At 42.0% G+C, this 22,536-nt stretch overlaps 1 protein-coding gene across 2 annotated transcripts in view; it reads right to left on the bottom strand.

Moving 5' to 3' along the window:
- LOC126278637 (moesin/ezrin/radixin homolog 1) overlaps positions 1–22,536 on the bottom strand; it is an 83,654-nt gene that overhangs the window by 45,037 nt on the left and 16,081 nt on the right. For both annotated transcript variants that reach the window (XM_049978867.1, XM_049978866.1), the window contains one exon: positions 2,896–3,075. In XM_049978867.1, the coding sequence (XP_049834824.1) occupies positions 2,896–3,075 (180 nt within the window). The remainder of the gene's footprint in view (positions 1–2,895; positions 3,076–22,536) is intronic.

The following is a 22,536-nucleotide window of genomic DNA, read 5'->3' as shown; positions in this document are numbered from 1 at the left end:
TTTTCTGCTATTTTTTTTACAATCGGCTCCAATGTTGAGAGACTAATACGAAGCGGGTTCCTACGTTCTATACTACAATATGTGTCACTGTTCGTGATACCGTTGTAACGATCACTGCACCAGTGGTAAAATTGACTAGACACATGCTACATGACATGAGGTGACAGACGAGGTGACTTTTCGAACCTTAAATGAAGGCGTCTATAGAAGAACGCGTTAACACGAGGCAGACGAGTGATACTCATTGCATGCTTTATGTTGGTAGAATTTAAATGCATAAACAAGAAGTATTTAAAACAAAATTTATACAGGGGACAGTTTTAGCGGTACAAATGGAACCACTTGGTATCTGCATCTGGTGCACTCTAAAAGAGAACATGATCAGTAACCTTTCCGCAATTGAGGGTTAGCAAATTTTCTTCCGACGACTCTTTCAAACAGATCCTGCCACTTTCATACCATTTAGTTCCTTAGTAGCAAAAAAAAAGTTTTGGGCTTCCTGAAAGGAAACTCTCCGAACTTAAACCACGATCCCACTGGGTCAGCGATGAATACGGGTCGGTCTCTATCAGTGTGGTGCGCTGAGCATCGGATACAATGCAATTACCCCACGCGCTTGTCAATTTGGCAAGATTTCAGATTAACTCATTCAGTTTCAACCGTTCTGCGGACTGTTTGCTCCAACGTGGGCGTTGTAAAACGAGCGTGAGTCACTGCTCACACAAGCAAGCGCAAACGAATGAAGTGACTTCACACTGCCATCGACTTTTCCCTGCAGCTCAAAGGAAACGACGTTAATTACAAAGCTAAGACGTTACTCTCAAACTTTCAGTGTACCACGTATGATGCGTCGCTGCGTCAGGTCGAAAAGAACTACAGAACGATAGCCTTCTGAGGAACCATCGGGCTTCTGCTCTGACGACGCTGGGCAATGTGACGTGTATGTGGAAACAGTTTTCTTATGCAAACAGTTCGAAAGTACCAGTACACAATATCGATTTATTGATGGATGTCCGACATATGGCTACCATGACGGGACTGAATATTCCACATTCATCGATATTTATAAAAATCGATGTTTCAAGATCTAGACTCTGGCCTTTGAATAGTTAGTGGAAGCAAAATATCGAGCTTCGGTGTCGGAAGAACTCAGGTCTGACTACTTGTTAAAAATATCAATAATTCTTTCGTCCATTAATTCACTGAATACTTTTCATAACACCAACACGTCTTGTCTAACACTGACATGGCGAAAAGGGGGGGGGGGGTAGGGATTGGAGTGGCGGGGAGGGGGAGAGTATTTTGAACGAACTAAAACAACACTGGCTACTGTAGCAAAGCTTGGACTAATGCCTTTCATATTTCAGTTATTCCACGGATTCTAGGTATGAAGTAGTAAGCGTAATTCGTTGGTAGTCTAATGAAAAACTAAATTTGATTCAAGAAAAAAATATGCAAACTAACAGAAAAAGATCTACTACTGCTCAGTTGTGTGATCGCCTAAATCCGTTAGAAGTATGGAACACATCGGTACTGAAAGAAGTCGCAGTTACTACATCGTCAGATTCTGGAAGAAAGAAACAGGATTTGGTGTTATCAACAAAACAGACTAAAGAGAAAACCTCTCAAAAATATTTTACAGCCCGTAGAGAAAGCTGTGTGACATGTAATGTTTATTGCTGTTATCGGTATAACAAATGTGATACTGACGCATTTTTATGTTCCTTTTCACACCATTTTACAAATTCGTCATTTAACATGGAAGTTTTATGGTAGACATCATCTAACATCAGTATAGGGCTTTGATTATGAAACCTACATCGGCATCCTTGGTTTGTCAAAACCTTTACAAGCAGCGACCTTGAAGACACGAGTCTTAAGAGACTTTCAGTCATTACTACTGATGGTCCATAGTTATCGCGCCCTCGAAGCAGTGAACTTTAAACAGCGCAATTAAATTATCGGATGAGATAAGACTTACAGAAGGAATCGATGGAATTCTTAGAGAACGCATTCCCAGCATCACTAAAACTGTAGAAGCGTACTTAGCAATGCAATCTATTATCTCAGCGTAGCAATTCTGATATTAAGTAGCATACTATAATTTGCGATAATATTAAAAGAATATGCAACAAACGAAATTTCCATTTCTTACCTGAGTTTTACTGAAACTTTGAACAAATTGTTGAATAAGGTAAACAAGTCAGCTTATTAGATAGTAAAAGGTACTTCAACTTTATTGAGAGGTCACAGCTATAGCAAATTTTCGCAGAAACCATGTTTTACATGTACCACAATCTGGTAATTCAGCAAATTTTTCCAAATTTCTACAGCTGCTGTATCAAGTTCGCTCCTGATATGAGCGTCCTCTTATGAGTAAAGTGAGTTACGGAGACGAAATATTTGGTTGCACTTTAAGAGAAAATTAGATATTCCCCAAACCAGAGTTTAACAAAATGGACAGATACCGCACGCCTGTCAGAATGACGTGGTTACATGACTAAAAATATTCCCGAGTTAACAGTGACAAAGCAATAATTACCCTCTAATACCACTATATCGGGCGTACTGTATTTACAAGGTATACCTAGCTGCCTTAAAATATTTGTGGAAATTGTCTCCAGAGTATTACGCCGCTGCTGTCTTTCAAATTATACGTGACAAGTTTTGAAAAATCTTTAGGCCAGTACGTTTACGACAGTTTTACATTAGTAACCTAGAGACGAATACGGAACGTATCCAGTTAGATAAGATTCATCATGCAGTATATGAAACATGCATGGCAATTCCCATTTTATGACTACATACAACGCCAAAACTATTATTTCACTGTTCCAAGAGGAACAGGCTACGTACGAATGACACATGCGAAATTTACTTTTGAGAACACCTTACCTTCTTGTACAATTTTATCCACGTCAGGTCCCCCTTGCTGTCAGTGTACTGCAGTCCGAAGAACCAGACTTCACGCAGACCAATCGTTTTAACAACTTGGTCAAACAGTTGTTTCCCAGTCGTCGTGTGCTGGATGGAGAACTCCAGCTCCGCGTCCATCGTCGTCACGCGGACGTTCATCTGAAATACAGCAACGGGTCAGCTTAAAACATGTTTCAGGTACTTTTACCTCCAATAGTAGTTCCAAATTTACTTAGGCTATTATATGTAGTCCCCGGTCTCACGACATCCTGTAGATTAGATCTGCTTCAGCACTTAGTCTACAACAACTGAAGTGTATGGCAGAGGGTAGTTCCCACTGTACCAATTATTTGGGGCTCAATCCACTCCATTCAGGAAGGGGAGGACACGATAAGAATAATCTCACACCATGCACAGTTTTCGAGTGCGCTGATCTTCTTCCCAGTATTTCTACAGAATCTATATTTCTTGTAATTATGAAAGCAGGTTTTGTCGGGATCGTTTGCTCCTATCAACAAGCGACCGGTTGGTTTTTCAGGATCTCCGTAAAGGTTTCCCAAGGTCGAGCAAATCTATATGCAGTCTTGTCGTCCTCCGTTTAAGTTCGATATGGGCCCCACACACCTGACTTTTGTAAGCCTTCTCATTCCTAGATTCATTGCATTTTCTTGGTATCCTATCGATTAACCGACGTCTGCCACCTGCTTTACCTACGACTGAGCCTATCTGATCGTCCCGTTGTACAGGGTGTACATAAAGTCCAGGAACACTATTTATTGCACAAGAACTAAACATTGTTCACATGTCATACATGTTAAATTATGAAGAGAAACTTTTTTACAAACATTCGATATGCGAACCATGAGTGAACAGGCAGACGTCAATACGGTAATCGAATTCTTGCCATATCCGTCCCAGCATGGCATCGTCGACTGTAGCAGTCGCCTCCCGTATTCTCCCCCAGAGATCTGCTACATTACGTGGTAGAGGCGGTACACACACCATATCTTTAATGTGTCCCCACAGAAAAGAGTCACACGGAGTGAGATCTGGTGATCGGGGAGGCCATTTCATGAAACAGCTGTCCTCTGCAGCACGACCAATCCATCAATGCAGCAAATCCGTGTTCAGGTACCCACGAACTTCACGATGAAAATGGGGTGGAGCCCCAACCTGCTGAAAGATGAACGGAGAGTGAATGCATTTGAGGCATCAGCCATTACTGCAACATGTCCAAGTAGGAATACCCAGTGACAGTGCTCGCTCCGTACCTGAACTCGGTATGTTTGCGACTAGCGCTGACTATCGGCAAATTAGCAAACTACGCTGTGCCGGTATAGAAGGAAAAAAACTTTCATAGCTTCTCTTCAAAGTGACATATGTATGATATCTGTAAAATGTATGGTTCTTGTCCAATAAATAATTGAAAGTGTCCCCGGACTTCACGTAAACCTTGTATATCCCTACAAATTCTGACACTCAGGTAGAAACCAATTAATACGAGACTAATGCCCTTAAGCTGCAAAGTTTGTGTCGAAACCCATTTTTAAACGGTCTGGCAACTGCCTTTCATATTTCGTTGCAAGATACACTTCAGGATTTTTAGGGACGAGTTGCTAGGAGTTTCCAAACCAGCCGCCCTGATAAAAGTATCGACGCAACACGACAGAACCGCCCTAAGCACACTTAAGACTTTCTTGAAAAAGTGTGTGTGTGTGTGTGTGTGTGTGTGTGTGTGTGTGTGTGTGTAGCGGTGGCACACGCCCTCTAGCACCTACCACCATCAGTGACGGAGATAGTTACGCCCATGCTTGCTCTAACAATTGGGTCACCCGGGAACGCCTGACGAATGATTCAACCGCTGCCTATGAATGTAATGTTACTCATATGAGTTCGTGTCGTCGTCCAGTTTAATTTTTCTAATTTACCCAATCACCTACACCGCTAGGAAGTTCTCAAAAACACTCATCACTTAACCAACAGTTATTTCTGGCGCAATTTTGATTAACATTGAGAAATTCCTCCCCTCTTAACGTTTATTGGTTTCGAGGCACATGTTTGTTGAATTTACTGTGCTTTTTAGAAATCTAACCCATGTAACGTAAAACAACAAAAATATCAAGCTGCAGTCAGGATGCAACAGTCTTACTGAGCGTTTGTACTTTAAGTAGTGCGCATCTGCTTTCTTTACACCTTAGAACTATATAACTAATTGATGTCTAATTCATGTTCCTGTCTAACGACAACATGCATCTCTTATTCCCAATCCACATTACGTTAATCATAATAAAATCTGAAAAACGAGTTTCGGATTGTAAAGGTTTCTATTTATCTTAGCACTGGCTTTTTAGTCCCGTAACGATAGCTAGGAGATTTCGATAAAAATTAGTCTTTTGCACCAAGTTAATCTGAAAGAAGATTTTATGACGTCCACAAGAAACACTCGAACCCACACTGAAAATAAGCCTTAGGATGCAGTGCAAATGACGCTTTATAGGCCAGTTAAAACCTGGGCCTTGGGTATAGGCTCCAACTACAAACTGCTGGTACCAGCATTAGGGCGCAATACATGGTCTGCCATCAGTCGGCATACTAGAATCGCTATCAGACCACGAGGTAATGAATTATCAGTTCAATGCGTTCTTTTGAAATTTGAATAATTTTACCACTGGAATTCACAGCAGATACAAAACATATCTCCTGATTACCGCGGCCATATAAACAGTTGCAGGCTGCATCACCCGAAGAAAGAAGGGGTCAACCATTGCTAAAACTACCCAACATACGAGCACCCTTGGCACGTGTCTTTAATTTACAAGCCAGGTGAACTGCCCAGCTGAGCTAAAGTCGATCACTCACTCAATACCTGAAGCAGCTGCTTACATGGAAGCAGCAACAAAGTATATTCAGAGAAACCTTTCCAAATTTCTTCTACGGTAGGTATTTCCTTATTCGTCGTATCAGTTCATCGGCTTTAGTCTGCGGTACTGTATATTTAGGAGCAATATTAGCTCCTCAAGGTAACTTCAATAGGTCTCGTAACTTTAGGTTTTTGCTAAACACTGCCATGGTGTATTGACCGTTCCCTGGAACGCACCACCATCGCATATGAACCCTGTTTTGTGTCATGGTGATAGAAATCAATACCATGAAGGGCAACCCTTGTCAAGAAGAACCTAATGAGTTCTTCGACAGTTGGTGACACGGAATATTTTTTGGAAACTATGGTCTATCCATGCCTTCACAATGCTAGGGCAGGACCAACAAATTGTGATCCTTCTGAGGTCAGAGAAATGACAGACCAGGGTGCAAAGATTTCTTGAAGAAGATCAGACTATATCAGCTTGTAGACCACACTTCATAAATTTGGCAGCATGTTCTTTCACTCCATTACACATCGAATGTATGAATACTTTGATCTCCTAGTTACACTTACAAATGAAACTACAAGGCATCTTCCTCCACAAGTCACTGCGCAATTAAGAACCATTCATTCATTCTATTTGGGATGAATAAATCAATGGTTATCTTTATGGTTAAAGAAAATCTAAAATTTTCTGGAGACTAGGTCGTCATTCCGACCAATGAGCCCTACTGCGAATGCTGCTCTCTAATACGGGGTGAGTTGGCTGACGTTCGTAAGCCACTGGAAGTCGCCCTGACTACTATCGAAATATTGGTAGCTGCTGCGAATCTGCGTGTTTGAAGTACTCTCGAGTGCCGCGTACCTATTTTACTGATGGAGGTACCTCCAGTACCATCTGATCCTGTGGATCCTGTCTCCTCTGCAGACAGTACAATCCGCTTGACTGCGAGTGTCATGTAAATGGTAGATCTAGGCGTCCTGTACAGGGTGGGCGTGGACCAGGGAGGGCTCAGGGTGTTGTACTGATCACCCTATCCAACAAATCTGAGGTGCTGCCTTTATTGAAACAACCTGAGCCAGTTGGACTCACCTCACCTTTTCTGTGGAAACCTGTTTTGTCCGGTGTCAAGACGGCAGTTCGAAAGTATGGCGCATGATGGTACCCCCTTAGAGCAATAGCAGCAAGGCAGAGGAAAGGGCACCAAATGTCCTCCGTGTGTATGCCTGTGAGCCTCATTCAGCATGTTTGAAGAAGCTATTCCAGCAGCCAGTGAAAGACCAGGGAATAACCAACAGTGTATTGTACCGCACGTTTGAACAAATGCTACCTCTCGTCAGGGCTCTGAGGTCCTAACTGGGCCATTCCAGTGACTGGCAGAAAATACTGAGAATCGGCGTGGGGTTTCGAAGAAGCTCAGAAGTTGCATCCACTGTTCACAGAACTGACCGTAGCCCTTTGGTTCTGAGTCGAGCGGATGGACTGAACCAGAAACTTCAAAGGTTCTGTGAAAAGCTAGGCTGCAGCTTCCTGGACTTGCGCATTGGGGTTAAGAATGCAGTGTTCGAGACAAGGTTTTCTTTTATATAAATTAGGTGATTCTCCATCCAATACAGATAATGACAGCTGTAGAAAACGCAGAACTATCAGTGTACGAACAAAAGAAATGCCTCACAGAAGTGACTAACATCTTCATTGCTGACTGCCGAAGCATTTCCAACGAAGTGCCTGAGTTTGAAGCGCTCTGGAAAAGCAGTAGAGCTCATAATACTAGGTATAGACAACTGGTTAAAACCTTAAGTTGACACCAATGACAGTGTGTGTGTCAAATGGACAGGCCACAGGGGAATAGACGTGATGTATTTGTTGCAGTAGACAAGACACTCAAGTCTTGAGACAGAAATCGAACTTGCTCCCGAGATTTCTTGGGTAATATTCATTTTAAGTAGTGAGCAAAAAATGACAACTGGGTCCTTCTATCGCCCGCTATACTCTTCTCCAAGTCTAACCGGAAACTTGGCAGGAAACCTCAGTTCACCTGTACGTAAGTTCGCCAATCATACGGTAATCATCGATTGAGGCTATAATCGTCCAATCAATTGCGAAAATTAATTTCCTTAATGCTGGGCATAACAAGACAGCCTGTGAAACATTACTAAATGTCTTCTCTGAACCATATTTAGGAAGTCTCCTCATGATGGAAATATATTGCATCTAATGGCAACAAACAGACCTGACCACCTCGAGGATGTACAAATCGGAATTAGTGTCAGTGACCATGACGTGGATATGGCAACCATGGTTACCAAAGCACAAATGACAACTACAAGAAGCAGAAAGACGTGTTACATGTTCAGTAAAGCAGATAATTAGTGTTTTCATATCTCAATGAGGAACTTTTAAACTTTGAGTACAGGACAGGGGCATGTAGGGGAACAGACTGAAGATTACAAGAAAAATTGCCCGTACACTGGGTAGATTTGTATCCAGAACGTTCATAATGGGAGGGAACATAAATGCGTGAAGCCTCCAATGACTACCGAAGCAGAATAGTGTCAGAAGATCTTTCACAAAACCCAAATAAATTCTGGTCGTATGTAAAGACGGTAAGTGGCATCAAAGTCAATGTCCAGTCCCTAACGAATGGGACAGGAACAAATTGAAGGTAGCAAAGCAAAAGCTGAAATGCTTAACCCTGTTTTCAAATGGTCCTTTACAAACGAAACCCCACGAGAATTGGCCAAGTTTAATCCTCGTACCACTAAAAATATGAAATAAGTGTTAGTGTCAGTGGTGTTGAGAAACAGCTGAAATCGTGAAAAGTGAACAAAGCTCCAGGGCAAGATCGAATACCTGTCAGTTTCTATACTGACTTTGCAGCTAAGTTAGTTCCTCTTCTACCAATAATCTTAGATCCTCTAAAAAACAAAAAACGTGCCCAGTTCTTGGAAAAAAGCGTAGGTCACTCCCTTCTTCAAAAAAATGATAGTAAAAGTGATCCCCGAAACTATCGGCCGGTAACCTTGACATCGATTTGTTGTTTAATCTCTAACCATATCCTGCGCTCAAACAAAATGAGGTATCTAACAGAAGACCACCTCAATGCCGACCAGCATGGATTCCAAAAACATCGACTCTGCGAAACAACTCACTTCTCACAGAACGTACTAAAAGCTTTGGATCACGGTGGTCATGTAGATGCACTATCTTTAAATGCAGAAAAAGCATTTGACTCGGTACCACACCTACGCTTATTTTCGGAAGTCCTATCAGATGGGCATCATGTGAAATTCGTGACTGAGGATTGAGGACTTTTTGGTATGGAGGACGCGCCATGTTATCTTGGATGGAGAGCAGTCGTCAGCTGTAGAATTAACTAAGGGTGTGCTCGAAGGAAGCGTGTTGAGACACTGTTCATGTTCTATAGTAATGACCATGCAGACAATAGTAACCTCAGACATTTTGCAAATGATATAGGTATGTAATGAAATACTATCCGAAAGAAACTGCAAAAATACTGTCAGATCTTTAAGTGGTGCGAAGATTGGTAACTAGCTTTAGATGTTCAGAAATGTAAAATTGTGCACTTCACAAAACGAAAAAGGTATCCTATGACTGTAATATCAATGCGTCACTGTTGGAATCGACAAAAGGGCAGCACGAATGGTCAGAGGATTGCTTAATCTATTTGAGTGTCAGAGATACTGAAGGAACTGAGCAGAAAGACTAAGATATACGTAAACTATCCCGAGAAAGTCAAAGTTTCAAAAACCAGCTTTAAATGAAGATTGTAGGAATGTAACAACTCCTATCACTAACATAGGAAACGTGAGGATAAGATTAGAATAATTACAGCATGCACAGAGGCATTCAAATAATTATTTCTTCCGCGCACCATACGTGAATGCAACGGGAAGAAATCCTAATAACTGGCATAACAGAACATACACTCTGCCACGAGTTTAAAGATGTCTTGCAGAACGTATATGTAGACTAAAGGCATTTGGAGACGCCAATATTTCTAATGCCTGAATTACAGCCACAAAAATCTTACTCCAGTTCTGTATGCAACAACTCGATACAGAAACTTATTATTCAGTTCTTACTCCGGTGTTAAAACAACCTTACAAAAAAGTTAGAAATACACTGAAGCGCCAAGAAACGAATAGCCATGCGTATTTAAATAAGAGATGTGTAAGTAAACTGGCAGAATACAGCGCTGCGGTCGGAAACGGCCTATATAGGACGTGTGTCTGGCACAGCTGTTACTGCTGCTGCTGCTGCTGCTACAATAGCAGTTTATCAACATTTAAGTGAATTGGGACGTGGTCTTGTAGACAGCGCACGAGCTATGGGACACACAATCTCCGCGGTACCGACGATGTGGGGATTTTTTCCGTATGACAATTTCACGAGTTTACCGTGAATATCAGGAATCTGGCAAAACATCAAATCTCCGACATCGCTGCGGCCGGAAAAAGATCCTGCAAGAACGGGACGAACGACGACTGAAGAGAATCGTTCAATGTGACAGAAGAGCAACCCTTCTCCAAATTGTTGCAGATTTCAATGTTGGGTCAACAAATGTCCGCGTGCGAACCATTTGACGAAACATCCATAAGGGCTTTCGGAGCCGAAGGCCCACTCGTGTACCCTTGATAACTGCACGACAGAAAGCTTTACGCCTCGACTGGGCCGTCAACACCGATATTGGGCTGTTTGTGACTGGAAGCATGTCTGGTCGTATGACTCGTTTCAAATTGTATGGAGCGGATGGACGTGTACGGGTACTGAGAACGTCATGAATCCATGGACCATGCATGTCAGCAGGGGACTAATGTGGTGGAGGCTCTGTAATGGTGTGGGGCATGTGCAGTTGGAGTGATACGACACCCCCGCTTGGTCCAGATACTACTATGACAAGTGACACGTACGTAAGCATACTGTGATCACCTACATCCATTCAAGTCCACTTTGCATTCCGACGGACTTGGACAATTCCAGCAGAACAATGCGACAATCTACACGTCCACAATTGCTACAGAGCGGCTCCAGGATAACTCTTCAGAGTTTAAACACTTCCGCTCGCCACCAAACTCCCCAGAATTGAACACTGAGCACATCTGGGATGCCTTGCAACGTGCTGTTCAGAAGAGAGAGATCTCCGCCCCCGCGTACTCGTGGATTTTTGGACAGCCTTGCAGAATTCATTTTGTCACTTCCCTCTAGCACTACTTCAGACAGTCGAGTTCATGGCATGTTGTGTTGCGACATTTTCTCGTGCTCGCGGGGTCCTACACAGCATTAGGCAGGTGTACCGGTCTCTCTGGCTCTTCACTGTAATACCGGAACTAACGTCCTTAAAATAGTAACAATACCTGCACTGTACTAGGGACAGAAAGCTGGCTGAAACCAGTAGTAAATAGTAACAAAATTAGCATTCATATTGGAACGTATATCGCAAAGAGGTTGAGAACTGGTGGCAGAGGCAAGTTTATAGCTACCAAAAACATTAGCTCGGCTAGTGAAATCGGTTCAGATTTTGAATTGGAAATAATTTTGGTTAAGACAGGTGTTAAAGGTGCACCAAACATTCATATCTGAAGCTTTTATAGACCCCTGCCTCAGAAGCAATAGTGGCGTAAATTTCCTTGTCTAGTCATACTTCTAGGTGGAGATTTCTACTACCAGCTACAGAAGTGGCAGACTCAAGCGATTAGTAGTAGGGAGGCACGGAACCTTGTGAAATTGTTTCAAGTATATTACCTGAAAATTACCTTCAGCAGTTAATCAGAGAAGTGACTCGTGAAGATGACATCAGACTTTCTAGTGATAACATACCCAAACTTCTCGCCTCAGTTGACATAGAATACAGAATAAGCTATTACAAGGCCGTTACAGCAACAATAAATATGGCTGAAAATATGGATACCAACGAAACCAGAAACGTCTTTCTGCTTAGCATGAGCGATGAGAAAAGTTTCAGATTGCATGAGCGGTTGGCACGAAAATTTCATCGATCGTTAACAATGCTGAAAATCAATTCAAGTTTAAAATTATTGTACAATGTTCTTCCGACAGATTGGTGCCAAACTTGTAAGGGATAGGAAATACCCGCCATGGTTCGACAGACATCTAAGGAAACTGCTACAAAAGCAAATAAATAGCTTCACTGCTAATTTAAACGTAGTCAAAGCCTCACAGGCAGAGGTTATACGAAACCAAAATTAGCGTTGGGAGAGCCACGTGTTAAGTGTTCAACGATTTCGAAGCCAAATTCTGGACACGTACTTCACAGAAAATCCTACGAAGTCTAAGTTAAATCAGTGAACGGATCGAAGTGCTCTATCCAGACCTTCTGATTAAAATAGCAGTGAAATGGACGGTGACACAGAAGAGGCTGAAATTACTAAGCGTCCTTTTTTCACAGAGGAATATCGCCCTGTAGAGCCTCAAATCGTTGCACAAATGACAAAAGGTTTGACATCGGAAAGTGATCAAAGGGTGGAAAAGCAACTGAAATCGCTCCACGGAAGGGAGACCAATGGATCCTGACGGGTTATCAATATGATTCTACATAGAGTATGCTGAAGAACTTGTCCCTCTTCTAGCCGCAGTGTATCTTATGTCTTTGGAGGAGCGACGTATACCTGACGATTCGAAAAATGATGTCTTCAGTCCTGAGACTGGTTTGATGCAGCTCTCCATGCTACTCTATCCTGTGCTAGCTCCATCTGCTAGTACCTACTGCAACCTACATCCTCCTGAATCTGCTTAGTGCATTCATCTCTTTGTCTCCCTCTATGATTTTTACCCTCCACGTTGCCCTCCAATGCTAAATTTGTGATCCATTGATGCCTCAGAACATGTCCTACCAACCGGTCCCTTCTTGTCACGTTGTGCCACAAACTCCTCCCCAATTCTATTCAATACCTCATTACTTATGTGATCTACCCCTATAATCTTCAGCATTCTTCTGTAGCACCACATTTCGGAAGCTTCTATTCTCTTCTTCTCCAAACTATCGTCCATGTTTCACTTCCATACATGGCTACACTCGATACAAATACTTTCAGAAACGACTTCCTGACACTTAAATCAATACTCTATGTTAACGAATTTCTCTTCTTCAGAAACGCTTTCCTTGTCATTGACAGTAAAAACAGACCACATAACTATAGGACTATATCCCTGACGTAGGTCAGTTTTAGAATTCTGGGATATGTTGACCGAATATTTCTGTAGGAACCAACATAGGTTCCGAAACAACGATCTTGTTAAACCTAACTCATTCTGTTCGCCCGCGTGACCCAGAAAGCAGCAAACATAAGCGCCCAGGTAGACCCCGAATTCCTTTACTTCCAGGACGTATTAGATACAGTTTCGCACTGCCACGTAATTAACAAAATACAGGCGTACGAAATGTCTGACAAATTGTGAGACTGGATTGAACAGTTTCTAACAAACAGAACAAAGCGTGTCATTCTAAACAGAAGTCTTCAGATGTAAAAGTAGCTTCTGTGTTACAGGACCATCACTTTAACCTAGTAGATAACCTCTGAAGTTCCATGAGGCTTTTGCGGGCGGTGGTGTTTTACACACTGAAGTCCCCACGCTAGAAAATTGTAGCGAACTGCAAGAAGTACTGCAGAAGATCAACGCTTAGTGCAAGGAGCGCCGATTGACCCTCAACATAAAGTAAGTGTAACGTACTGCCAATACACAGAAAGACCCGTGGTTGTACGATTTAACAACAGCAGAACAATCACTAGAAGAAGCAGTTCCATAGAATAGCTATGAGTGTGTGTACACGGGCCAACTTCAAATGGAACGACCACATAAAATTAATCTCAAGTAAGGCATATGCCAGAGATTCATTCGAAGAATCCTTAGGAAATGTAATCCAACAACTAAGGGGAGAGCCTACAGAATACTCGTCCGTCCAATGCTTTAATATTGCTTCTCAGTCTGGGATCCAAACCAGCCAAGACAGAAAATGGAGAAGGTTCAACGAAGGGCGGCGCGTTTCGTTGCAGGTTAATTTTAAGCACCAAATTGTCACAGATCCAGCAACTCTAGTTGCAGGAGCTGGAAGAGAGGCCTTCTGCACCCCGGTTGTGTTTATTGTTGAACTTCAGTGAGCGTACGTTCCTTGGAGGGTCATCAAATTTATTACTTTCTCCAAAGTATATCTCGCCAAAAGATGACCAACAAAACATAGGACTAACGTTCCACCCATTGTGGGAGGAATACATGAAACTGGGAAGTAATGAATACATTTCGAGAATATCTCAATTCCCAGTGTCTGTAACAGTCTTTATTACCATGTTGTCAGATGGGTCAATAACTTGTCGGGGTGTGGGGGGAGAGAGAGAGAGAGAGAGAGAGAGAGAGAGAGAGAGAGAGAGAGAGAGAGAGAGAGAGAGAGAGAGAGTAACTTGCAGAACTGAATTTTACTACTGTGCGACGACATTTGGTGATCTGTCTCCGTGATCCTGGGATACTTAGGTGCACCATGATTTGCACTCTTCGAATAGCAGTTGGTTCAGCTATGGACATCGCATTCATATCAGCTCTTCACGTTTCGGAGTGGAAATCAAGAACACCATTATACAAATGGATCATGTTTGTAGTTAACATCCACGTTTTTAGTCTTCAGACCTTTACATTGTTTACATTTACGGACTTACAATTCTGTATGACATCCTTTAAGAAATCAGTCTTCAGTCCAAGAACTGGTTTGATGCAGCTCTCAATGCTACTCTATCCTGTGCAAGCTTCATCGCCGAGTACAATCTATATCCTTCTGAATCTGCTTACTGTATTCATTTGTCTCATTCTCAAAATTTCACACTCCACGCTTCACCCCAATACTACATTGGTGATCCCTTGATGTCTTAGAATGTGTCCTACCAACCGATCCCTCCTACTTACGTGGTGCCACAAATTCCTCTTCTCCCAATTCTATTCAGTACGACCTTAGTTACGTGATCTACCCATCTAATCACCGAGTGATGGGGAGCAGTGGTTAGCGCACTGGACTCGCATTCGGGAGGACGACAGTTCAAACCGGCGTCCGGTCATCCTGATTTAGATTTTCCGTGATTTCCTTAAGTCGCTTCAGGCAAATGTCGGGATGGTTCCTTTGAAATGGCAGGGCCGATTTCCTTCGCTCATCTGATGTGACCAATGACCTCGCTGTTTGGTCGATCTATACTCTATATTAAATTTCTCTTCTTCAGAAATGCTTTTCTTGCCATCACCAGTCTACATTTTATATTCTTTCCAGTTGTTTTGCTGTCGAAATAGCGAAACTCACCTACTACGTTTAGTGTCATTTCCTAATCTAATTCCCGCGGCATCACCTGATTTAATTCGACCACATTCCATTATCCTCGTTTCGCTTTTCTTGATTTTTATCTTATAGCCCCCTTTTAAGACACTGTCCAGTCCGTTCAAATTCTCTAGGCGGAATTACAGTTGCATCGGAAAACCTTAAAGTTTTTATTTCTTCTCCCTGGACTAGTTCCTACTCCAAATTTCTCTATTTTTTATGCTTGCTCAATATACAGACTGAATAACTTCGAGGATAGGCTACAACCCTATCTCACTCCCTTTTCAACAACTGCTTCCCTTTCGTGCCCCTCAATTCTTGTAACTGTCATCTGGTTTATCTAGAAATTGTAAGTAGCATTTCGCTCCTTGTAGTTTACCGCCGTCGTAATTAGAATTTGAAAGTATTCCAGTCAACACTGTCAAAAGCTTTCTATAAGTCAATAAATTCTATAAATATAGGTTTGCCCTTCCATAACCTACCTTGTATGAGAAGTATTGCCTCGAGTGTTCTTACATTTCTCCAAGATGCTTCTACCAGTTTTTCCATTCTTCTGTACAGAAATCGTATTAGTATTTTGCAAGCGTGATATAATCTACTGATACTTCAGTAATTTTCACACCTGTCAGCACATGCTTTCTTTGAAACTGGCATTACTATATTATTCTTGACGCCTTAGGGTATTTCACCTTGCATCTTGCTCAGCAGATAGTTTTGTCACAGTTGGCTCTCCCAAGGCTGTCAGTTCTAACAGAATGTTGTTTATTCTTGGAGCCTTGTTTCGACTTAGATCCTTCAGTGCTGTCAAATTCTTCACGCATTATCATATTTCCCATTTCATCTGCATCTATGTCCTCTTCCATGTCCATAATACTGCCCTCGAGTACATCTCCCTTGTATAGACCCTCTATGTACTCCTTACACCTTTCTGCCATCCCTTCTTTGCTTAGGACTGGTTTTCCATCTGCGCTCTTGACATTTATAAGGCTGGTTCTCTTTTCTTCAAAGATCTCTAATTTTCTTGTAGGTGGCATCTACCTTACCCCTAGTGATATATGCTTCTAAATCACTACATTTGTCCTCTAGCTATTCCTGCTTAGCCATTTTGCGCTTACCGACTCATTTTTGAGACGTTTGTATTCCCTTTTGCATGATTCATTTACTGCATTTTTATATTCAATGTATCTTGTATCTACAAAGTATGTCTATTGGACCCAGTCTTTTTACCTACTTTATCATCTGCTGCCTTTATTATACCAAAGCTACTCATTCTTCTTCTGAAACTCTACAGCCTCTGGTTCTTTTGCTTTATCCAAATACCATCTCCTTAAATTCTTTGCTTTTTGCAGTTTCAAACTACAATTCATAAACCAATAAATTGTGGTCAGAGTCCACATTTGCCCCTGGTTATGTCTTACAATTTAAAACCTAGTTTTTAAATCTGTGTAACCATTATATAATCAATCTGAATCCTTCCGGTGACCAGGTCTCTTCCACATACACAACCTTCCTTTCATAATTCTTGAATCAAGTGTTCGCTATAATTAAATTATGCTCTGTGCAAAATTCTAGCAGGCAGCTCCCTCCTCCATTCTTTTCCTTCACAGTCCATCTCCCTTTTTCTACTATGGAGTTCCAATCCCCATGAAAAACTGTTGTCTCCCTTAACTATCGGAATAATTTCTTTTATAGCATCATACATTTCTTCAATCTTTTCTTCTGCAGAGCTAGTTGGCATATAAACTTGCCACTGTGGTAGGTGTGGGCTTTGCGTCTATCTTGGCTTCAATAATTATTTCACTATGCTGTTCGTAGTAGCTTATCTGCGTTCCTATTTTTTATGCATGATTAATCCTACTCCTACATTACCCCTATCTGATTTTGCATTTATAATCTTGCATTCACCTGACCAGAGCTCCTGTTCCTTCTGCCACCCAACTTCAGTAATTCCCACTAACTTTATACTATCCTTTCCCTTCTTAAGTTTTCTGGCCTACATGTCTGATTAAGGGATCTGATATTCCACGCTCGATCCGTAGAACGCCAGTTTTGTTCCTCCTGATAACGGCTTCGTTCTTTTACCCATCATCAAATCACACAGAGCTGCATGCCGCCGGGAAAAGTTACGGCTGTAGTTTCCCGTTGTCTTCATTCGTTCACAATACCAGCACAGCTAAGCCGCTTTGGTTGATGTTACAAGGCCAGGTCAGTCAGTCATCCAGACTGTTGCCCCTGCAACTACTGCAAAGGCTGCTGCCCCTCTTCAGGAACTACACATTTGTCTGGCCTCTCAACAGATACCCCTCCGTCGTGATTGCACCTACGGTACGGCTATCTGTATCGCTGAGGCACGCAAGCCTTCCCACCAACAGCAAGGTTCATAGAGGGGTGGGGGGCGCATGTATAGTGTAGGGTAAGGTAATTTTGCAGTATGGGTAATTTTGCAGTATGGGTAATTTTGCAGTATGGGTAATTTTGCAGTATGGGTAATTTTGCAGTATGGGTAATTTTGCAGTATGGGTAATTTTGCAGTATGGGTAATTTTGCAGTATGGGTAATTTTGCAGTATGGGTAATTTTGCAGTATGGGTAATTTTGCAGTATGGGTAATTTTGCAGTATGGGTAATTTTGCAGTATTTTGTTATAAATTAGCTGCGATGTTCCCATTTAATGCAGTGTTTCATGATTTTGCCAACAGATGGGATGATAATGTATTCTCGACTGACACTACAGCTGCGCTCTCCCGAAGTCGGAAGTACGCGCCGACGAAACTTGTTTCTAACTGTCGTGTGGCACATTTCACGGTGGTTGTTTCCTTCATAGTTGTGAATCCATTTTAGGTGTGGAATAAGCAAGCAATGTACATTTTATTTGTACACAATAGGTACTGTGAGATCTATACTGATACATAAATAATTTTTTTGTGAAACGTGACGACAGGGAACTTAGGAAGTCAACGCTTAGCGTCAGGACACTGACTTACCTCATTTTACTCATTTGAACTACTGTCAACGTTGTTCTGACGTCAGTTCCACACCTTTCTGCAAGATATTTATAGCAAATATTATTGTAACAGTATTTCACACAGAACTGATGCGAAGAAAAAAGGTTCACCAAGGACAATGTTGTTCTTGCTTTATTCCCTACCTCAACAGCTGCCAAAAACAACCTAAGGAAACTGTTTACATTGTTGACTTGTTAACGTTCTTAAGATGACGACTGATGCAGTACGGTGAATGAACTGACCACTATTGCAAAATAGCCTTACCTATTTTAAAATTACCTTTAAAATTACCTTCAGACTGCAACATTTGCTTTAATAAAACGATGTTTGCTTGAAAACGCTGCCAAATTGTCTTAACATACCCTACCCTACATGATTCAGGACCAAAGGCCTTGCGTTCTGTTCTTACCTCGCTCTAATTTAATACCTTTCGCATCTCATTTCCAGCATATCGGCTGTGTTCCCGGGCTATACTACAGCCATCCGCGATACTGCAAAGCTATGGTAGATAGTTAATCAGAACTTTCAGGTGATAATAGGTATACTGTTTAAACTGTGTACGTTCATAAACTTCGTCGCAGTAGCAAGGTTTCAAGGCACTGAAAGTGCGACACCTTTTGAAGATGCAACTAGGTAGAATGGAATTTTTTAAATTCGATTCTGCAATACACTTTCAGCATTCCTATAACAGTGATCACAGGTTCGCCGGCATTCCTCATCTCTTAGATATAGCGTGTTGAGGACTAATCTGTGACGTAACTGAACACTGCCAGGAGATAAAGGCTTCAAAGATTTATGACTAATAAATTCCTGAAGGCCTACGCTTCAGTACACCACTTGCGTGATACGAGTAATTCACGTCACAGTCCAAACCTTAAGCTGCTAACGCTTGATAAATCGTGGACAGACTCTTACGTTACATGTTGCCATAACTGCCAGATGTTTGCTTCGCTCATCAACCTCAAGTTTGGTCTAATGCCGTTTTCTATTCATATCGCTCGATGTCTCATTGTCAACCTAACAGTTTTACTCCAAATCATCGAATATCAGCGTCATACTTTTACCTAGCCCTGCTACTGCAATTCTTTTCTTCCCCCACCCCATCAACTACTTTTCAGTAACGACTCCAAACTATTTTCCCTATTTCATGAAGTTCTTTGTTAGTAATTATTCCTCGAAGGACGCCCCCATTTCTTACTGTATCAAAGAATTTTACCTCGTCTTTTAACATAACTTTTTAAAGATTTCAAATATCTCCTGTTCTGGACGTTAGCAAATTTATCTTTAAAAACCTCCTGCTTCTCACAATTATTGCGATTACGTCATTCCTACATTTTCCTTCCTCATACTTCCTAGGTAGGAACATTCATCCACCTTATCAGTCTTGTTCACATTTAGCCTTCAGTCATCCACAATATCAATCTGTTGCGCCTTCCGGTGACTGCGTATTGTTTGTCACCAGCGATTCGTGACATTGTATTCCCATTTGCCTCATCAGTGCCTCTACTCCGTGCCTATGTGGCATGTCTAGCGTGAGGGAGACTATTACAACGGTCGAGAAGAAGAGCAGGGATCATCTACACACCCGACTAAAAGGACCAAGATAACTGTCGCCAAGTATTGCCTTGACTTTACTCATCGAATGAAATACCGGGAGTGTTTCAAAGTTCAAACGCCAAAATTCTGCGGCAGTGTACGGGTATATCGGAATTACGACATCGCAAACCCAAATAAAGGTAGGACGTTTCAATCTGACCAAAGCTCGGGACCCGGCACTAAGTTTATTAATATCTCGTCAGCCATCTCATTCACCAGAACTGAGAAACGCCGAGAGAACGTGTTTCACCGAATAACACCTGCTATAGCGATGCGACAAACAGTATTTCGGCCTTACATAGGCCTAGTATTATCTTACGCATTTTGTTGGGGCGATCTGTATTTTGCGAAAGCCAAGATCGCTTTATTTTAAGACTTATTCCAATTACTAGTTTCGACAAAATCGTGCTGTCATCTTCAGCTTGGCATTACGCATTGCGTTAATGTTCACATACCTGTATTTTGAGAATAAAGTATGGAGTGTAATGTACGAGGGTTGGAACTTTAATAGTGGCAACTATTTACAGCTCGTACAAAATAGATACACGTTTCAAAATTTTACTGACCTTCAAAAGTACTCAAGAATTGTGTATAGCCCGTTGCCAACTATGTAGAAGTCTTAGGATACTCTTAGCAGTGCCAGTTGTGTAGACAGTTCGAGCTGCGCGGTCTATTGCCCGACGAATTCATAGCGGTTCTGAAGCGAATACCGTGAAGTATTTCCTTCAGTTAAGAAATCGGGTTGAAGTCACGAGGGTTAACGTCAGGGGAGTGTAGTAGATGATACAGCACTTAGCAGCTCCCTCAGTCCAACACAGCAGTAACAGCTTGCACTGTACGTGCTTTAGCATGACTGTCAGGTCCTGCAGAAAGTATCATCACTTCTGTCTCTAAGCTGGTCATAGGTTGTGTTCCAAAAATGAACAGCTTAGAAACAGAAGTGGTGACACTTTGAGCAGGACCTGACCATTTTTCAGTACAATGCTCAAGCACGTACAGTGCAAGCTGTTACTGATTTGTTGGACTGATGGGGCTGCTAAATGCTATACCACCTACTGCTCTCCCCTGACGTAAGCCCTCATGCGTTCAACTATTTCTAAACGGAAGGAAACTACACGGCATTCATTTCAGAACTGCTGCAAATTCGTCGGGCAATAGACCGCGCCGCTCGAACTGTCTACGCAACTGGCACTACTAAGAGTATCCTACGACTTCCACATTGCAGGCAACGGGTTATACACCATTCTGGTGACTACTTGGAATATCAGTAAAATATTGAAACATCTATTTCGTACGATCTGTCAATAGTTGCCACTATTTACGTTCCAACCCTCGTATTTACACTTTTCAAATTGTCTTAAAATCAAGCGGTTTTCGCTTTCACAAAAAAAATATATAAATACTTTATTCTTGCTGGAGTCCTTGGATCCAGTACAGAACAGAATCATATGAAGACACCCGGAGGCGCACAATTGATAGCTGAAGTTTTTTCTAGCACTGCGTTTTCTCAGTGATCCCTCAGCACCATATCCATACTTTTTTTCCTTAGAATTAGCTCCTTGGCATTATTAATAGTTAGGAAGACGGTGGTTGAAATAACCGCTTTCGAAAACTGCTTTCGCCTCACGGCAAAACTAGAGAATTTATACGGTTCAGAGTCAAAGCAGCCTGACTAAGGACGTTGAGGATCTCTTTCGACACTGGGAAATTATCCACACCGTCGAAGCTATGTTCTTACGCAAGCTGCTTAAGGACGTCAGGCGGAAGCAGTCATACGACGCACGGACAAACAGCAAGGCGGCTCCAGCTTTGGTCCATGAATTAACTCCGGCTCAAAGGCATTTTATGACGTGACTGGTAGCTTCGTTTGCCCTTTTGCTGACAACACCATCCGAACTTATGACAGACGGTTAGTCCGAACTGCTGCAGATAAGAGACATCTGTATATAGTGCGGAACTGATTTGGCAGCTGTTTCAATGTACGGCAATCGGCACTAACATTTTCACCTGTGACGAGAAGTACAAACGTTTTGTTAAGACTGGTATATTAAGTGGCTGTTTAACTCATCCGAATGCGGCACAGATGGATGCCTTCTAGCCGTCGGCCTTCACTTGACAACTTTGAGAAAAACATGCGAAATGCCCTTCCAAGAATTCTCATCTTCGCAGGATACCTTCATTGTTTTTCCTTTGTGATTCGCTCGGCCAAGGCTGTTGGGGGCAAACTGGCACCGCAGAAGACAAAATGTTAGTGACAATACAGTTCCTGAAGAAACGGTTAACAAAATGACCGTCTCCGTTTGCAATCGTTTATGTTAATATTAACTGGTCGCAGCTTTTCGGTGCAGTCCTACTTTTAAGCAATAAGGAAACTTGCTTGAAATACAGCTGGATATCACACATACTAAATCAACTGTACCCTTTTAGAGCTGGCGAAGAGTTCTTAATATGTAAATTTGATGGAATATTCCATACTACCACCACCACCACCACCACCACCACCACCACCACCACCACCACCACCACCAGTCTTACTGAGGAGAGGTCCGCGGTGGCAGGATCGACTTGAAACCTGTTATATGATGATGTAGGTTACGATACCACGTATCGCACACTGCATCCATTCACCCGGGTGGCCCTTGTTTCCGAGTAATTTACGAAAAAAATCGGAATTTTGCGTTATTCTCAACAACATTTAAAAAAGTCGTGTTATACAGACTGGTTCCGTGGTGTAATGGATAGAATAATTGCTTCACACGAAGATCACGCGATCGAGTGATCAGGTGCAGTAAATTATTTTTAAATCTTTGATCATTTTTATT

Source organism: Schistocerca gregaria, chromosome 1 (assembly GCF_023897955.1).
Source record: "Schistocerca gregaria isolate iqSchGreg1 chromosome 1, iqSchGreg1.2, whole genome shotgun sequence".
NCBI classification, from domain to species: Eukaryota; Metazoa; Arthropoda; class Insecta; order Orthoptera; family Acrididae; genus Schistocerca; species Schistocerca gregaria.
This window is presented reverse-complemented; position numbering and strand designations above follow the sequence as displayed.